This window comes from Strix uralensis, chromosome 2 (assembly GCF_047716275.1).
Source record: "Strix uralensis isolate ZFMK-TIS-50842 chromosome 2, bStrUra1, whole genome shotgun sequence".
In the NCBI taxonomy this organism is placed as follows: domain Eukaryota; kingdom Metazoa; phylum Chordata; class Aves; order Strigiformes; family Strigidae; genus Strix; species Strix uralensis.
The window spans coordinates 137,837,752-137,857,430 of record NC_133973.1 but is presented as its reverse complement, the minus strand read 5'-3'; the positions used below and the strand labels follow the sequence as shown (position 1 = coordinate 137,857,430).

The window sequence follows — 19,679 nt, the reverse complement described above, 5'->3', positions numbered from 1 at the left end:
GGCAGGTGCCGCCGGCCCCCCCGGGGCGTTACCCTGTCACCCCACGTCCCCACAGGATGCCGATGGGGATGAGGACACCGAGGAACTTCTCCCTCCATCCCTCCACACTTTGGCGGTGTTTTCTGCCTCCAGTCGGGGCTTTTGGGGGTTCGGTGCTCCCCCCCACCTTGTGGGGGGACCATATGAGAGGGGTTGAGCCCCTACGAGCCACCAGAGCACCCCCACATCACCCTGGGGGAGCAGCAGGACCCTTTGGCTCCCGGGAGGGAAAACCAGGGGTTTCCTGCCTTGGGGTTATGTGTTTTTGTGTGTGTGTGTGTCTTCTCTGATGTCTGATACGTGCTTGCACACGCGGCGTTAGGGCATAGGAGGCTCTTCGGGGTGGTTTTTTTGGGGGGAGCAACGGTCCTGGGGACACCCTGGAGTGGGGAGGGGGGGACACACACATCAGTGGGGTGTTTTCATGTTTGCAGCAGCTGCAGCGGGGCGGCGCAGGGGAAGAAAGAATTCAACGACTAATTTGGGGGCTGCTGGGGCCCCCACGAGCAGGGACAAACCTCCCCGGCAGGCTGAGGGCAGCGCCTGGTGCAGGCAGCTGCCGGCCTGGGGCAGGCAGGGATGGAGCCCGGGGCTGGGCACCCTGCACCCCACAGATTTTCCGTCCCCCTCCAGCCTCTCTGCCAGCATGGCTGGAAAATTTTTGGAGATATCACAGGTCGTAGCTGCCCCTGGGAGAGGGGAAGAGCTCGAGCCGCGCTTAAGTGAGGGTTACCGGTGGTTTAGGCCAGTTTAGCTCCGGTTTAGTGGATTGGGCAAGCCGAGGGGTTCCTGGGGTTCGGAGGAAGAGCAGGAGGCCTTCCTCCCCCAGGCCAAACCGTCCCCCCTCACCCAGGGGAGATGGAGGGGGGATGCCAGCAGGGCCTAGGCCAGGCCTTTGTGTTCTTGGGCTTAATGTTTTCTTCAGTCGCCTCCTTTATTTCTCATCTATTTGTGTTTTTATGTGGTCACGCCGCCTGCCCCCCCCACTGGCCGTGTGGCACGTGGTTGCCACGTCGTGTCCCTCCACGTCGGTGCCTCGTCCCGCGTGACAAGACCGTTGATCCTTCCTCACCCGTCTCTTTTTGGGGTGGGGTCCCCCAACCGAGCCCCCCCTCCCGGTGTGGAGGAGCACCCCGCTCCTCTGGCCGTGATGCGGCTGGGGGGGGTCCCTGTATGGCTCAGGTGGGGTGGCAGGGGGGTGGGTGGCACCCACAAAATCCTTGGGAGAGGATGTGAGACTTGGCGGGGGGGGGGCACTTCTCACTGAAGGTGATGGGGGGATATAGAGGCTGGGGGGGTCCCCAAGTGAGGTAAAGTGGGGGTTCCCCCCTATCCAAGAATGGGGGGGTGCTCTTCCAATGGGGGGCTTGTCATGGTGGTGAGGGGGATGTCTGCGATGTCCCCTGGGATGGGGGGGCTCAGGGGGGGCTCTCTGTACTGAGCAGAGTCACCCCAAAGCCGGGGGCATCCTTGCCTAAAAATGGGGGGAGACGTCCAGTGCCCACCCAGGGAGGATGGGGGGGACACCCCAACACAAGCCTGGGGCACAGCCCTAAAGGGGGGGGGTGTTAGCTGGAGATGGCACTGGGTGGGGGGGGAGGGAAATTGGGGGGCGACCCCAACCCAAGAAGGGGGAAGGTGCAGGGGAGGCACCTCCCCACCCAAACCCCTCCTCACACCAGGACCCCCACCCCACACTGGGGAGCGATACCCCGACCCCCTCCCCAGACCCACCCCGACCCCCGACCTCCCCCAGGGAGCGATACCCCGACTGCCACCCCACCCTGACTCCCACCCCACCGCAGGGGGCAACACCCCGATCCCCTACCCACACCGGGGACCCCCACCCTGCCCCCTGCCCCACACTGGCAACCCCCACCTCACACAAGGGAGCAATTCCCTGACCCCCACCCCACACCGGGACCCCCCCCTTGACCCCCACCCCAGGAAGTGCTACCCCGACCCCCTCCCTACACTGGCGCCCCCCACGCCACACCAGGGAGCGATACCCCGACTCCCACTCCACCCCGGGACCCCCACCCCGATCCCCTCCGCACACCAGGGACTCCCACCCCACACTGGGGGCTGATTCCCTGACCCCCTCCCCACACCAGGACCCCCACCCTGACCCCCACCCCACCCTGGGGGGCGATACCCCGACTCTCACCTCACCCCGGGACTCCCCCTCCCCCGAGGGTCCCCCCACCCCGGCCCCCTCCGCTCCTCCGGCCGCGGAGCGGACGCGCAGCAGGTGCGGAGCGGAGCGCGGGGCGGAGCGGGGCGGGGAGCGGCGGGGCCGGCAGCCCCTGCCCGGGGGCGGGGAGCCGCGCCGGGCCGTGCCGAGCCGAGCCGTGCCGGGAGCCGGCATGGTGCTGGGGCTGCAGCATCTCCTCACCGCCCTCCTTCGATTTTTCAGACGGGGCCAGCAGGTTTTCTTGAAGGTGGAGGACGCCGTGCCCGGCTCCGAGGCGCTACAGGTAGGGGCGGCGGGGATCCCCCCCCCTCCCCAAAAAAACCCCACGGGTGTCCCCCCCCATACTCCCCTCCCACCCGCGACCCCCAACTCAACCACCTGCCTTCCCACCCGGGAGCCCGAAGCCTCCTTCCGTCCCACCCGAGACCCCTGACCCCCCTCCCCTCCACCCGCGACCCCGAAACCCTCCTCCTGTCCCACCCGACACCCCCGACCCACCTCCCCTCCCACTCGGGACCCCCGACCGCCTTCCCTTCCCACCCGGGACCTCCAACTCAACCTTCGACCCCCCCACCCGAGACCCCCGAACCCCTCCCGTCCCCCTCGGGATCCCCAACCCTCCCACTCGGGACCCCCAACTCTCCCACGCGGGAAGCGGGGACCGAACCAGCCTTGCTGAGCCCACTCCCCGCCCGCTCCCGGGGGTGATGGGGGTCCCTGGGTTTATGCTGGGAGGGGGGGGAACACACACCGGCAGCGTTTTTTGGCGGGGGGGGGGGGCGCGGACGATCCTGAGCTTCCGCCGTGCTCGGCGCTGCACGGGGTGGGGGCGCGGAATCGCGGGGTGCGGGACCCCCCCACTCCGCTCCAGGGCTGAGTTCCCCCCCTTTCCCGAGCCCACTTGCACCCGCTTATGTCCCCACTCTTTGGTGGGGGGCTGCGAACCCCCCCCGGAAAGCCAGAGCTGGGGGGGGCGCTTCTGCCCTGTGGGGAAACTGAGGCACGGAGCTGTGGGACCGGCCCTGGGGGGGGGCGAGCTTGCCGGGATGGGGGGCACCGGGGTGAGCGGGCAAAGGGCGGTCGTGCCCCCCCCGCCGCCCCCCTCTCGGTGGCTCCCAGTGTAGGGGGGCTGGAGGGGGGGGGGGGTGTCCCACCGGGGGTTCCTTACAGGTGGCGGGGGGGGGGGGGGGAGCTGTGTCTGTGGGTGGGTGTGTCGTCCCCCCCCCCCTCCCCGGGGCTTGGGGACACGTTGGGCTCCGTGTCCCCCCCCCCCCGCAGCCACGCAGGAAGGAGGAAATGGGCTGGAGCGGGCGGCCCCGGTCCCTGTCCCGGTCCCGGTGCCGGCGGGCCGCGCCATGGGCACCCTCCACGATACCGTAAGCGAGGGGCGGGGGGGAAAGGGGGGGGCTTCTGCCCAGCCCCCTGGGGAAATAGGGGTCCCCCGGGGGTCGGTGGCTTCGGGGTTAGGGGTGCAGAGGGCTGGGGGGCCCTGCGTCCTGGGGGGTCCCTTGTGTGCGGAGGGTATTGGGGGTGCAATGTGGTTGGGATGCGGGTTGAGTGTGTTGGGGGGGGAGTATGGGGGGTGTTGGAGTTGGGGTCCCCACTCCCCTGTGTCCCCTCCCCTCTCCGCTCGCAACGGGAACCCCAAGAACTCAACTGTGGCCCCGGGGGGGTCATGCTGGGAAGGGGGGAGCCCCAGCAGACCCCCCCAACAGCTTCTTGCTCCTCCCTCCTTGCGCCAGTTACACATTTTTTTGGGGGGGTGGGGTGTGGAGAGGCTGCGCCCCAACATGCGGATGGTCCTTCGTGCTCCTGCGCCTCCAAACACACCCGAATTTGGGGCAGGGGTGGGAATTTGGGGGGGATTCACCCCCTGTCGCCGTCCATCTCTCGGATCCCTGACCTGAGGGCCTAGCAGCTTTTGGGTGCAGGAGACGTGGCCCTGACCTGCCCCCCTCCCAACTTCTGTGTGTCCCCCCCCTCCCCCCGTCTCTGGTGGGCTCGGGCTGGGCAGGGGGGCAGTGGGTGGCTCCGGGTTCAAGGCCGGGAAACGAAGGGAAGGAAACACTCGCCGGGAAGCGGCCAAAAGCTGCTGACGGAGGGAAAGGAGCTGAGCTGGGCTGGCCTGTGCCCCCCCCTCGGGCACTGAGCCTCCCCTTGGGCACTGAGCTCCCCCCCCAGGAGGGGCAGGATGAAGCTTGGGGACATCAGAGCTGTCCCCCACCCCGGGAAAAGGATGTGTGACTCCCCACCGGCTGGGGCAAGCGGGCCTTTCTGTGGTGGTGGGGGTCCCTGTGACCCACCCTTCTTGGTCTCAGACCCCCCCAGCACCCCAACTAGCCCCCACCACCACCAGGAGGGTGCTTACAGCTGGGTGGGCACCAACCCCCCGCTGCAGCCCCCCCGAGGGGACCTGCATTGTTGGGAGGGAGCCACAAGCCCCGGTCCTGGGGGAGCAAAAGCTGCCCAGATGCAGGGGGGGGGGGGGGGGGGGGGCTGGTTTTAGCATGGTCTGGGGGCTGCTGGGGTGGCACTGAAGAGGAGGAGGAAGGGGGGGGACACACATGACAAGGCAAAACCATCCACAGTGTTCGAGGCCGCAGCAGCACAGGGCAAAGGGACATGACCAGGGCTGTGCAAGGGTTGGGTGGCGGGGGACTGATCCTGCCACACCGCCCCCCCCCCCCCCCCAAATGTCCGTCCCCCCCCCTAAAAAATCCCCCAGGCCCTGGCAGCGCCCTGGGCGCTGGTTGCATTCAGGACCCCCATCCCCGAGCCTGGCAGGGGGGAAGAGGGGTATATAGGACTTGGGGCTTTATTGCCCCCCCATGCTTGCCCCCCCCCAAGCGAGCACCCCGCTGGGGGGGTGAGGCTGAAGATGTCTGTGCCTCCTCTCCCTCCCGGCCGCTGGCCCCGATGCAATTACCCGCTGACTGGCGCATGAATCAAACCCTAATTGATAACGTGTTCGCAGCCTGGGTGAGCAGGAAGGAGCTGGGGGGGGCGGCCCAGAGGTGGGGAAGGTGGGGGGGGACATGCTCAGTCACTGCCCCCCCCCTCCATGCTCCCCATTGCACCCCGAGGATTTGCCGGCTCGCCCCTGGCGAGCCTCGGCCGGTGGCGTGCGGCTGCTCCTGCCTCAGTTTCCCCATGAGTGGGGCCAGTTGTGCTGTGGGGGGTGGGGGGGGGACGAGACCCCCCCCCCGTGGGGACATGCGTGTGCGGGTGTTTGTCCCGGCGCTGCCGGCGTTTCCTCCGGTGGACACAAACACGGCAGCAGGGCAATAAAGGGGAGGAAAAGGCCTCGGCTCACAATGCGGCCAGGGCGCTTCTTTCCATGACGCGGGGAAGGGCCGGTTTCCTCCCCCACCCCACCCCGCCCAGCTGCAGGGTTGGGGGGGGGGGGGAACAAAGTGGGACCCCCAGACCGGGGTGGGTGGGTGCATCTTAGCGATCCCCACCCATGGAAGCTTCTTTCTGTGCAGCCCCTCCGAGGAGTGAGGGCTCACGGGCGCAGGCTCAGCCCGTGCCGGTGTTGCGTGTGCCCTGGTGCTGGGTTTTTCTGGGGGGAATGTGGGGTCCTTCCCCCCACCTTGAGCCCCACGGTGTCGCACGGGGCTGGTGGCTGCCTCCAGGCATGTAGGAACGCAGCTGGGGTGCAGAAATGGCTCAGCCACGGTGGCACAGTCTGGGGGGGCTGCAGGGTGAGCACAGAGCCCGGCTGCGGTGGGGGTGCTCCTGGTGCACCCCAGGGTGGGGGGAGCTGGTGAGGGGGTGCTCCTGCACCCCAGGAGTGGGGTAGCTGGAGTGGGGGTGCTCCTGGTGCACTGCAGGAAAGGGGGGAGCTGGGGTGGGGGTGCTCTTGCACCCCAGGGGTGGAGGAGCTGGGGTGGGGGTGCTCCTGCTGCACCCCTGGGTGGGGGGAGCTGCTGTGGGGGTGCTCTTGCACCCCAGGGGTGGAGGAGATGGAGTGTGGGTGCTCTGTGCCCCAGGGATAGAGGAGCTGGGGTGGGGGTGCTCCTGCTGCACCCCAGGGTGGGGGGAGCTGTGAGGGGGTGCTCCTGGTACACCCCTGGGTGGGGGGACCTGGCGTTGGGGTCCTCTTGCACCCCAGGGATGGAGGAGCTGGAGTGTGGGTGCTCCTGTGCCCCAGGGATGGAGGAGCTGGGGTGGGGGTGCTCCTGCTGCACCCCAGGGAAGGGGGGGGCTGCGTACAGGCAGGGAGCCATGAAGGTGGGTTGGGGGCAGCCGGGGGTGGGGGGTTTGACCTTTGCAGTTTGCTGGGGGGGAGGAATTTCTCACGCCGGGGCCGGCAGCACGGCATCATCCTCCCAACCGCCACGGACCCCGCGGCCGACCTTGACTTTTTGGAGCCAAGCTGAGATATTTTGCGGGGAGGCGACGGCAGAGATACCCTGAGCCAGCCCGGGGGGGGCTCTCTGAAGGGAAATGACATCCCTGGCAGCGCAGGGTGGGGGGGGGCAGAGGGGTGGATTCAGCCGGGGTCTTCCCGTCCATCTCATAGTGATGTGCTGAACCCGGGTCTCCCCTGAGCCCCCCCGAGAACCCGAAAACAAGCTCCTCCAGTGGAGGAGCCAAACCAGCTCCGGGGTGACCCTCTCAGGGAGGTGATTTGGGGGTCTGGGATGGAGCTTTGGAAGCCGGATCCGGTCGCATCCATCCCCCGGCTGCCCCACAGGCACTGGGGACCTGCCCCGAGGAGGACGCGTGGGGAGGAAGATGCTGGGGGGGGTGCGAGGGGAGCAGATGGGGAGCAGGGCTGATTCCTGAGACTCCCTGTTCTTGGCACAGGAGAGGGAATCGCTGCTCCCAGCCCGGCTCCGTCGAGATGCTGCCAAACCCAGAAGCAAATCCTCCCCGGCAGCTGTGTGCCAGGAGAGACAGGATTTTCTCTCTGCTTTTTGGCTCGGGCAGGTCCCGGCAGTCGCATCCCTCTGCCCCCCACGCGCCGGGCAGGATGGTGCCTGGCACCCTTGGGTGCTGTGGGCCCGGCCACAGATAAGGGGGTTGGAGATGGAAACATTCCCACATGGAAAACCATCAAATGGGTGGCTTTGGGCTTCCCCCGGCCGTGCCTCAGTTTCCCCAGCTGAGTCGTGAGACCCCCGCGATTCCCAGACCCTTCTCCAGCGGCTGAGAGCTGGATCCCGTAACCGAACCCTCATATACGGAAAATAAAAATAAAAAGAGGTTCCCGTGCATTCAGAGCAAAGTCCCCGGGGGAGGCAGCTCTGCCCAGGCCCTGCTCCGGAGCGCTGCCCCAAATTGAATTCCTCCCCAGCTGCAGATGGCTGGGAATTCAATTTTCCAAGATCCATCAGAAGCTGATAAATGAGCTCCCTAATTACCGCGCAGATCCCATTAGTGCTGGCCGTGCTGGGAGGGGGGGATGCGGGAACGCTGCCCATCCTCTTGCCATCCCACAGCTCCCAAGTCCCCACCACGGGACCCCGCTGTCCCCGGCCCTCCGAGCCCCTCGCTGGCCACGTCTCTGGAGCACCCACGCTTTGCCACGATGCTCCGGAGCAGGGCCAGGCCAGGGGAGCCCCGACGCGGCCCGATCTGCCAGAAAATATCTAGGAAAGTCCTTCAAACCCAGCCGGGAGGTGCTGGTGGCCAGTGGGGACAGGAAGGGGACAATGTGCCAGGGAAAAGCCTTCCAGGAACGCCGCATCCCAGGGATGCGCATGGTGCCAGCTCCCCCCCCCGACACCGCAGGGCCCTGCGGCAGCGATGCTCGGCCCCATGCCCGGCTCTGCCGCTGGTGCCAGCGCCGAAGGCTGGGTACCAGCCACCCCCGGCGCTTGGGTGCCAGGGTGGGCATGGTGGCTGCTAAAAATGGCCGTGTGCCTCGGGAGGAAGGCGGTTGGGTACCGGGGATGCGCCTCGTGATGGGGCGATTTCCCTGCGGCGGCCTCGGGAGGGTGGAGAGGGCTCTGGGGCTGGCAGGGGGACAGCGTGTGGTGCCCCACCATGGGACGTGGGTCAGGGACAGGTGATGAGGGGCTGAGTGGAGTCTGTGTCCCCCTCCTCACCACGAGACGTGGGTCAGGGACAGGTGGCTGGGGTCCGTGTGCCCCTCCCCACCATGGGACGTGGGTCAGGGAGAGGTGACAAGGGGCTGAGTGGGGTCTATGTCCCCCTCACCACCACAAGACGTGGGTCAGGGACAGGTGACGGGGGGGTGAGTGGGGTCCATGTCCCCCTCCCCACCATGGTTCAGGGACAAGTGACATGGGGCTGAGTGGGGTCTGTGCCTCCCTCCCCACCGTGGGACGTGGGTTTCCAGCTCCGCTCTCATCAACAACTAATTAACGACAAATCCTTTGGCCAGCCCGGCCACTGTTCCAACAAGGCCGCGATGTTCCTAGGGACGGGAAATCCTTGAGGACAGGGCCACGTCCCTTTGTCCTGCCCGCCAAAGGGACAGCAACAGGAAGCGACCTTGACTCCGGCCCTGCTGCATCGGCTGCCAGAGGCCGGGCTGGGATGCGGGGCGACAACCTGAGGACCACCCCCGAAGGGCTCGAGGGGGTGACGTTAGGTTGGAAAATTTGCTCGTCAAATTAAAAATCCCCACGGGAAGACTGTGGTGTCCCCGGGGAGTGGCGGTCTGCTGGTCCTGGGCTGTGCAAGTGCCCCGTGCAAATGGTTTGTACTGCCTGTGCAAACCGCCCCGTGCAAATCCCCCGTTCAAATCCCCCTTGCAAATGCCCCGTGCAAACCGCCCCGTGCAAACTGCCCCGTGCAAACCGCTCCGTGCAAATGGCCTCTGCAAACAAGGCCCGTGCAAATACCCCGTGCAAACGCGCCGTGTGAAACCATCTTGTGCAAACGGCCTTGGGCAGGTTGCCCTGTGAAGCCCACCCTGTGCCAACACCCCTGGGCAGCCCACCCTGTGCTAACGGCAGTGGCTTGCGAGCCCGGTTGCCCACCCTGTGCAAGGCCGGGCCATGCCACGTCACACCGTGTCACGCCACATCACGCCAGACACCGCTCTCGGCCGGGCCCAACAGTGATTATATTGCAGCCTCGTCAGCTAGGACTCACTAATCACCCCAAAACACCTGAAATGACTTAAAAGTGCTATTTAAGGAGAAGTAAATTGCTCACGCTGGCGCCGTTATCAGCCCTGGGCCTGCTGGGTGGTGGTTAAGGCCATGGTTAAGGCTGTGGTTAAGGCTGTCGTTAAGGCCATGTTTAAGCTTGGCAGGCTCAAGTGAGGCCGGTGGGGGGGTGAGGAGGAGGAGGAGGAGGAGGACAGGATGGGGGGACGGCGCTGGGCTCAGCCCAGCCCTTCCCTTCCCCACCCAGCACCACCCTGAGCTGGGCCCGCAGGGTTTCGAGCCGGGGAAACTGAGGCAGGCGCAGGCGCGCAGGGCTCTGGGAGGGTGTTTTTTGGGTGGCCGAGCCCCCGGGTTTGCAGCGTCCGACCCCAGGAAGCCTCAGCCCGGCATTGCCGGGTACCGGGGCGGCTCCGAGCCAGGCTGCTGCCCTCCAGCTCCTCATCCATCTGCCGCAGCAGGACCCCGGGGGAGGCGAGAGACATCCCAGAAGTGTTTCCTTCCCGTTTAGGCTCATTATCCCCCCTATAAAAGATGAGGTAATTAAGGCGCTACCTCGGGTTACAGGTTGTTGCTGCCTGATTAGATTAAAGCAATGTAATTTGGGACCAAAGCAGGGCTCGGATCCGGGCTGGGCAGGCTCCGAGGCGATGGATGTCTTCCCAGCCGGGGTTAGGCAGAACTGCCAGCTCTCCCCGCCGTCCCTCCGTCCGTCCATCCATCCCTCCACCCTCTGCACCCAGCGATGCTGCTGGGGGGGGTTTAGTGTGGAGAAGAGGAGGCTGAGGGGAGACCTCCTGGCCCTCTCCAACTCCCTGAAAGGAGGGTGCAGAGAGGGGGGATGAGTCTCTTGAGCCAAGGAACCAGCGGCAGGCCAAGAGGGAATGGCCTCAAGCTGCGCCAGGGCAGGGTCAGACTGGCTCTTCGGAAGGATTTCTTTGCAGAAGGGGTTGTTGGGCGTTGGAATGGGCTGCCCAGGGCAGGGGGGGAGTCCCCATCCCTGGAGGGGTTGAAGAGTCGGGCTGACCCAGCGCTGAGGGATCTGGTGGAGTTGGGAACGGTCAGGGTGAGGTTCATGGTTGGACTGGAGGAGCTTCAAGGGCTTTTCCAACCCAGATGATTCTGTGATTTTCTGATTCTGATTCTGTGATTCCCTATGGAATGGCAGCTCTGGGGCTGGGGATCCCGGAGCAGCGCAGGGACAGGGACCTCAGCAGTGTCACTCAACCCCCAGCAGAGCTGGCTGGAGGTGCCAGCAAAAGTCCCGCTCTCGCAGTGGGGCCCTGCTGCCTTCAGGAGTCACAGCCCTGCTCTGTGCCTCAGTTTCTTCACTCCCACCGCGGCGTTTTCACCCGGCGACGCTCTCTGCCTGCAGCACGGCTCCTGCCTGGCCCTGCCTGCTTGTCGTGGGCTCCGCGTTGCCAACATGCAGCTGGGCCTTGGCTATATTTAACCGCCGCGGCCAGAGCACGGGGCTAGGGGGGTGACAGGGAGCAGCGCCCCCCCTCTCCCCCGGGGGAGGGGAGCGGGGCTGGGGGGCTCAGCACTGCCGGAGGCGGGCGAGGAGGATGAATCACAGCTCGGGGATATTTTTAACGCCGCCAGATTGCTCGGCAAATGCTTGGGCAGGGCAAACACGGGCGCCGGGGCTGGGTGTTTGCTTGCAGCTGCCAGCTGTTGGGGCTCAGTTTGGGGGTTCTGTGGGGGTGGGGGTGTCTAAGGGGGGGCTCGGAAGCTCCTCTGGGATCCTGGGGTGTGAGCGTGGTGGCATCACCCTGCTGCCACGTGTTGGAGAGGTGGCAAAGGTGGGGATGTCTGTCCCCGTGCCCTGGGAGACAACCCTGGGGTGCACTCGGTGGGGGGAAAAGGGAGGTGTTGGGCCAGAGAGGAGGTGACGGGGGGGAGAAAGTGCCCTGGAGAGGGGAAAGTGGTGGGGAAAGTGATGGGGAAAGTGATAGGGAAAGCTGGAGCTGTGGTATGGGAGAGGATCTGGGTGTCCCTACCTGTGGGCAGCAACCCACTGCCTGCAGGTCTGAGTACAGGCAGGGAGCCCCTGGGGCTGCCCTGGCCTTGGAAGGGGACCCATGGCCCCGGGTGTCCCCAGGGTGGGGACACGGGGACAGGCAGACAGGGTCACCCCCCCTCATCGAGGCCTCTGCTGTGCAGGGGATGCTCCTCGGTCCTGCGAACACCCTGCGAGAGGCAACGGGGCTGGTGTGCGAGGGGCTGGGGGGTGGCGAGGTGATAAACGGGGTGCTGGGGGGGGGCTTTTCCCTGCCTCAGACCCCCCCCCCCCCTCGCTGTACGCCGCTTTCTCAAGCAGCTCCATCCCTTTGCACCCCGAGTTGGCAGCCTGGGAAACGCGTCAGGGGGGTGGACGGGGACAGTGGGGACGTGGGGAGCGAAGCGGGGAGGGCAGGAGGGACACACACGGAGATTTGCGTGCTCAGCATTTCGGATGCGCTGATTTAATTTGGGTGCCCTCAGCTCCCGGGGGCGGGGCGGGGGGAGTGAAGTCGTTCAGGTGGGGGTTAACGCACTAATCCACTTCCAGAATTAATTGGGATCATTTCCCTCGGGTCCCCAGGTGGATAAAGTCCTGCGGGGGGGGGCGGTGGGGCGGACGCCTCCGAGCTCGAAGGGTCGCGTTGGTCAAATAATTTACTTGCAGTTTTTATGGCAAAACTGGGCTGGAAACTCTACTGGGAGATGATTCATTTCCTCGAGGTTCCTCGGCCCCGCGGGGAAGGACGCGGCTGCTGCGCCTGGGCTGACGCCAGCATCATCCCCCCCCACCTTGGAGCCAGCACCCATGGGTGCTCCCACAGCGATGGGCCCCCCCCAGCCCCAGCCCCCACCCCTTCAGCCCAGCTCCACATCCCTCCAGGCACCGGGTATCATATCCTTTACCGTGCCTTAGTTTCCCCTTGGTACCCCCAAGGGGGCTGAGCACCCCCACACTGCATCGGATCCGTCTTCTACCTGCTCTGGGGGGGCTCCTTATCACCCTGGGGGGGGGCTCTGGGTGAGGGAGCATCACCCTGAGCTCCCTCATGGGGGGAAAAAACAGTCTCCATCCATCGATCCCCCCCCTGGGAGTGAGGGCAGGGAGTGGGCGTAAGACCCAAGGTGTGAGACCCAGCAAAGTGTGGGGTGCTGGGGGGGGGGGGACGGACATGAGGACCCCCCCCCCCCGGGTCCCTCTCCCTCCATGTGGCAGGCGTGAGAGGAGCTTTTCTGGAGAGGAAGCCGGCCAGGATGGGATTTCTCTATGCCATAAACATCCAGAGGGGCTGGGGGAGGCAGGTGGACCCCCAGTTGCGGTCAGTGGGAGGTGGATCTGTCCCAGAAATGCCCCCCTCTCCAAAAAAGCCGCATTTTTGCTGCTGGTGAATTTGCTCCGCTGGAAAAGGTGCTTTTCCATCCCAGCGGGGTCCGGTGGAGCCTTGGGGGGGGCTGAGATGAGGTGGGGGGGCTGTGCTGGGGGTCCCCACCGTTGCCTGGCTGGGTACAGGATGCTGCCGCCGCGCTCCGAAAGGAAAAAGGGTGAAAAAAATAGGGGGAAAATGAAAAAATTGCCATTTTTCCCAGGGAGGAGAGCGGGCGGTGGTCCGGGCGGCTGGGCCGTGGTGGGGTTTGGCTTTGCCAAAAGTTTGTGCCCCGTGAGGCCGCGCTGAGCCCTGGCTCGTGTGGGAGCAAAGAGAAATGACGTGCCCTAACGAGATGAACGTTAATCACCCGGTGGCTCCAGCGGGGAATATGGAGGCAGATACGGCTCCAGCGTCGCGGCGCGCTGGGGGGGTGCTGGGGCGCCAGGAGGGCGGGAGCCGGTGAAATCCCCGCTGGCCCCCGCGGGCCCGTGTGGCACCTGGGGAGTTGGCAATGGCACGTGTCATCCAGTTGGTGATGGCACGTGTCACCCGGTTGGTGATGGCACGTGTCACCCGGTCAGCTCCGGTGTGTGGCGGCTGCCTGCCATGTCCAGATGGGTACGGGGAGGTGCTGCCTGCATCCTGCCTGCAGGGCTGGATGGGTACGGGAGGTGCTGCCTGCACCCTGCCTGCAGGGCTGGATGGGTACGGGAGGTGCTGCCTGCACCCTGCCTGCAGGGCTGGATGGGTACGGGAGGTGCTGCCTGCACCCTGCCTGCAGGGCTGGATGGGTACGGGAGGTGCTGCCTGCATCCTGCCTGCAGGGCTGGATGGGTACGGGAGGTGCTGCCTGCATCCTGCCTGCAGGGCTGGATGGGTACGGGAGGTGCTGCCTGCATCCTGCCTGCAGGGCTGGATGGGTACGGGAGGTGCTGCCTGCACCCTGCCTGCAGGGCTGGATGGGTACGGAGGTGCTGCCTGCACCCTGCCTGCAGGGCTGGATGGGTACGGGAGGTGCTGCCTGCATCCTGCCTGCAGGGCTGGATGGGTACGGGAGGTGCTGCCTGCACCCTGCCTGCAGGGCTGGATGGGGCCCGTGGTGCGGATGTGGGGGACCCCCCGCCCTTCGCTGCCAACCTCGGTGTCCCAAGGGATGACGAAGCTCAGCTTAGGGAGGCTAATTAGCCCCTTAATTAGCTGCTTGGCAGCTGGATCCCAGGCTGCAGAGAGCGCGCCGGTGCTGCCGGCACTCGCGGGGGCGCTCCCGGCCCGGTTTGGGGGTGTGTGGGGGAGGGATCCTACCCCCCCCAGCTCTCCAGCGGGTGCGTGCTGCCTGCACGCTGCCTGCAGTGGGGCTGGAGCAGGAATAAGCGGGGGGGGGCATGTGCCTGCCTGCACCAGGTCACCCCGAAATGCTGGTGGGGAGACACCCCCATCCCTTCTGTGCCCCCCGACTCTGCTTGGCGTGATGAGTCCCCCCGGCACATCCCCGCGTCCCGCTGGGGGAGGGACCCCCCCTCAGGAGGAGGAATTGGGGGGATACGGGGAACCCTGTGGCCCCCCCCCCCCCGTCAGGACCCCATCCTGGCAGCAAAGGGTGCAGAGTCCCCCACGGCACCCCCGGGGCTGAGCCACGCGGGGCTGGGGGCAGCTGGTGGAACCCACCCCCCGCACACGGGTGGGGAGCTGGGCTGAGGGGAATGGGGAGAGTGGGAGGAGTGGGAGGACTGGGACGAGTGGGGTGAGTGGGATGAGCGGGACAAGTGGGATTGGTGGGACAAGTGAGCAGGATGAGTGGGATGAGCAGGATGCCCTACCCAGGCCCACCCAGCTCCCCCAGCCCCTCCCTGCGCAGCCCCCACACCCGGGAGCTGCTTTTTTTTAGCTCCTGCAGCTTCCCCCCCCCCCCCCCCCCCGCCCCTTTCCCCGCTCCGGGAACAGCCCCGTGTCCCAGCCCCACGTCCGCCCCCACCAGTGTCCAGCTGCCACCCATCTGTCCCCGCGCCGCCACCTCCATTTGACGCTTGAGCAGCCCCGGGGGATCCCACCGGGGCTTCGGCCCCATCTCCCCCCCCCCGCACCCAATGGGGACACTTCTGAGCCACCGCGAAGGGACCGGAGGGACAGAGGGACGGCGGGACGGCCACCGGCCGCGGCCTGGCTGTATTCTACAGTGCATGTGTCTCCAGTGTGAGTAGGCGACTGGAGACGCGGCGCTGTTGGAATCACAACCAGCGCCCACGACTTCACCGGGAAGCGCCTCCGCCGCCGGCCACGCTCCCACCCATCACCCCGATCCGGCCCCCCCGCGGCTGAGGGTGCTCGCGGGGTCCCCGGAGTGCGGGGTAGTGCCGAGGGACCCCACCGGTGGCACTGGGGGTGGTTGGTGGTGCCGCGAGTGACATCCCAGTGCCTAACTGGGAGCTGCCGCTGTTCCCGCCCCGGTTCCCGGACGAGGGCCAGGGGCAGGAATGGAGCTGGGGGGGGGGTCACGCCGTGGAGCCCCCGGTTCCCCCCAACTTTTCCGTGCTTCTGTGCCGCTGCCCCTTATCTGGCTCCTCACCCCAGGGGGGCCCCGGCACCCCCCGGCAAACCCAGGGGAGGGGGGGGGGGGGCAGGGGGGGAGCGTGGTGCCTCCATCCCGTGCACCTATGGGTGCCCCTGGGGGGGGGGACGGGAACAGAGCCGGGCTGCCCCCCCCTCCACCCCCCCCCACCCCCAGCGGCTTCTGAGTGCAAAGGAACCAGCACTGGCGCCAAGAGGGAAGGGCAGGGTAGCTGGGTTTGCTGCTCTGCCTGCCCTGCCTGTCCCCTGCCTGCCCGCTGCCTGCCCCCTGCCTGCCCTGCCTCTCCCACCTGCCCTCCCTGCTCTACCTCCCCTGCCTGTCCCCCTGCCTGCTCCCTGCGTGCCCTGCCTGCCCCCTGCCGTCTCTGCCCGCGCCCTGCCTTCCCTGCCTGTCCTGCCTGCCCCCTCCCTGCCCTGCCTGCCCCCTGCCTGCCCTGCCTCTCCTGCCTGCCCTCCCTGCTCTGACTGCCCTGCCTGACCCCCACCTGCCCCCTGCGTGCCCTGCCTGCCCCCTGCCTTCTCTGCCCACCCCCTCCTTCCCTGCCTGTCCTGCGTGCCCCCTCCCTACCCTGCCTGCCCCCTGCCTGCACTGCCTACCCCCTGCCTGCCCTGCCTGCCCTGTCTACCCCCTCCCTGCCCTGCCTGCCCTGCCTACCCCCTGCCTGTCCTGCCTGCCCCCCTGCCCCCTGCGTGCCCTGCCTGCCCCCTGCCTTCCCTGCCTGTCCTGCCTGCCCCCTCCCTGCCCTGCCTGTCCCTCTGCCTGCCCCCTGCGTGCCCTGCCTGCCCCACCTGCCCCTGCCTGCAGCGCAGGCAGGAGCTCAGCCGGGCGTGGCGGATTGAAGAAGTCTGGGGATGAGGAAGGAAGCAACAGCGCTTGGAGGGAGGCAGGTGTTGACGTGGCTAGCGCAGGCATTGGCGTGGCTAGCGCTGGGGCTGGCGTGGCTAGCACTGGGCCTGGCATGGCTAGTGCAGGCACTGACGTGGCTAGCAGCAGGCATTGGCGTGGCTAGCACTGGGGCTGGCGTGGCTAGTGCAGGCATTGACACAGCTAGTGCAGGTGTTGGCATGGTTAGTGCTGGGGGTGGCGTGGCTAGTGCTGGCATTGGTGTGGCTAGTGCTGAGTTTGCCTTGACTAGTACAGGCACTGATGTGGCTAATGCAGGCATTGGTGTGGCATAGGGCGGCTAGTGCAGGTGTTGGCAGGGTTAGTACTGGGGATGGCTTGGCTAATACAGGCATTGTTGTGGCTAGTGCAGGCACTGGTGTGGCTAGTGCAGATAATAGTGTGCTGGGGTGCTGTGGCTAGTGCAGGCATTGATGTGGCTAGTGCAGGCATTGGCATGGTTAGTGCTGGGGGTGGTGTGGCTAGTCCTGGCATTGGTGTGGCTAGTGCTGAGTGTGACTTGGCTAGTACAGGCATTGATGTGGCTAGTGCAGGCATTGGTGTGGCACAGTGTGGGTCATGCAGGTGTTGGTGGGGTTAGGGCTAGGGATGGTTTGGCTAGTGCAGGCAATGACGTGGCTAGCGCAGGCACTGGTGTGGCTAGCGCAGGCATTGGCATGGCTGGTGCTGGCGGTGGCCCGTGTGGCCCAGGCACTGGCACGCCATTGGCATGGCTGGCACAGGACCTGCTGTGGCTAATGCTGCCACCGGTGTGGCTAGCACACCCATCAGCGTGGCTTCAGTGCCACCACCCCCTAACTTGGCTCCTTGGGGACACCCTCCTCCGCGGGGCCGATTCCCCATCCCAGTGCTCCCAGTACACCAGCGCCCTGCGCCCAGTACACCGCCCCCCCACCCCGACCCCCGCCAGTTCCCCCCATGATGGCTACTGACCAAAAAGCGACATTTTAACCCCAAAAAGGAGCTGGAGGCTACTCTGGGGGGTGGCAGGATGACCCGTGGGGACAGGGAGGAGGGGGTGGGTGCCCCTCACCGTGACGTCACCACCCCCCCCCCCCCCCCCCCCCCAAAATCTGTCCCCCCAGGACGCGCTGCTGAGCCTGGGGGCCGCCATCGAGGTCTCCTGCCTGCGGGACGCGCTGCGCCACGCCCTCGTCTGCCTGCTGCCGCGTGTGGTAGGTGGGGGACGAGGGGGGGGGACCCCCAAACCCCCTCCCCACCCCCCCAAATCCCCACACCCCCCCGCGGGTGGCTTCTCTGCCTGCTGATATTGGGGTTGAGTACAGGCCACCGGGCACCTGGCGCCTGGGGGGGATGACTCTGGGGTCCTGGCTAGTGGTGGCCACACCTGTGGAGATCCCTGGGACATGGAGGGTGGCCCTGGGGTGATGGTGGTGGCCCTGGGGTGCTGCTGGTGGTAGCCCTGGGGTGCTGGTGGCCTGGGTGATGGTGGTGGCCCAGGGGTGCTGGTGATGATCTGGGGGTGTTGGTGGTGGCCCAAGGGTGCTGGTGGTGGCCCTGGGATGCTGGTGACCTGGGTGACGGTGGTGGCCCTGGGGTGCTGGTGGTGACCTGGGGGGGGGACTGGTGGTGGCCCAGGGGTGCTGATGGTGGCCTGGGGGTGCTAGTGGCTCTGGGGTGGTGGTGGTGGTAGCCCTGGGTTGCTAGTGCTGGCCCAGGGGTGCTGGTGGTGGCCCAGAGGTGCTGGTGGTGGTCTGTGTGTGTGAGCGTGCATGTGCAGGTGTGCACACACGTGTGAGTGTGCACAGGGGTGCATGTCCATGTGTGTGCAGGGACGTGTGTGCAAGGGCGTCTGTGCGTGTGTGTGTGTGCACGACTGCATGTGCAGGTGTGTGCGTGCGTGTGCATGAGTGTGTGAGTGTGCATGTGTGCATCTCTGTGTGTTATGTACATGTGTGGGTGTTCACACGTGTTTTTGCACACGTCTGAGTGTGCACATGTGTTTGTGCATGTGTGGGTGTGCACATGTGTTCATGTACACGTGTGGGTGTGCATGTTTGTGTTTACACACATATGTGGGTGTGCACATGTGTGAGTGTGCACATGTGTTTGTGCACATGTGTGGGTGTGCACACGTTCATGTACATGTGTGGGTGTGCATGTGTGTTTATGCACACATGTTTGAGCACATGTATTTGTGCACATGTGTGGGTATGCATATGTGTTCATGTACATGTATGGGTGTGCACATGTGTTCTTGTACACATGTGGGTGTGCACACGTGTTCATGTACTTGTGTGGGTAAGCATGTTTATGTTTACATACACATGTGGGTGTGTATGTGTGTTTATGACGTGTGTGGATGTGCACATGTCTTTACATACACATGTGGGTGTGCACATGTGTTTATGCACACGTGGGTGTGCACACGTGTATTCATGTACATGTGTGGGTGTGCACACATGTAGGTGTGCACACGTGTTTGTGCACATGTGTGGTATACACACATGTTCATGTATGTGTGTGGGTATGTATGTTTGTGTTTACACACGTGTGGGTGTGTTGTGTGTTTGTACATGTGTGGGTGTACACATGTCTTTATGTACACATGCGGGTGTTCACGTGTGGTTGTGCACATGTTTATGCATGCATGTGGTTGTGCACGTTTATGTACACATGTGGGTGTGCATGTGTGGGTGTGCACATGTTTATGCACACGTGTGGGTGTACGTTTGTGCACATGTGTGGGTGTGCACGTGTGCTCATGTACATGTGTGAGTGTGTACGTTTGTGTTTACACACATGTGTGGGTGCACACATGTTCATGGACACATGTGGGTGTGTGTGTTTATGTGTGTGGGTGTGCACACATCTTTACGTACACGTGTGGGTGTGCACACGTGTTTATCTGTGGGTATGTACACGTGTTTACGTACATACCTGAGGATGCATACATGCTTATGCACACGTGTGGGTGTGCACATGTGTTTGTGCACATTTGTGGGTGTGCACGTGTGTTTGTGTACACGTGTGGGTGTGCACACTGTTCATGTACATGTGTGGGTGTGTACATTTGTGTTTACACACATGTGTGGGTGTGCACATGTGTTTGTGCACATGTGTGGGTGTGCACATGCCTTTACGTACATGTGTGGATGTGCACATGTGGTTGTGCACATGTTTATGCACATGTGTGGGTGTGCACGTGTGTTCGTGTACATGTGTGGGTGTGTACATTTGTGTTTACACACATGTGTGGATGTGCACGTGTGGTTGTGCACATGTTTATGCACATGTGTGGGTGTGCACATGTATTCATGTACATGTGTGGGTGTGTACGTTTGTGTTTACACACATGTGTGGGTGTGCACACGTGTTCATGTGCACGTGTGCGGGTGCACACACGTGTCCACGCGTGGAGTGTTGTGGCTTCTGCCTTGGCGAAGCCCCGAGCCTCTGGGGAAGCTGAGGCAGGGAGCGCCGGGCCCTGCACCGCTGGGCGGGGGGGGAGGGGATGGGGGCCCCAGGGAGACCCAGAGGGGGGCCGAGGGGGTCCTGGG

General features: G+C 65.1%; 1 protein-coding gene across 1 annotated transcript in view; it reads left to right on the top strand.

Moving 5' to 3' along the window:
- The window catches only part of PDE2A (phosphodiesterase 2A), a 55,269-nt gene that overhangs the window by 21,978 nt on the left and 13,612 nt on the right, over nt 1–19,679 (top strand). Inside the window, 2 exon segments of the mRNA XM_074860607.1 lie at nt 2,456–2,516; nt 17,244–17,333. Of these exon segments, the coding sequence (XP_074716708.1) occupies nt 2,456–2,516; nt 17,244–17,333 (151 nt within the window).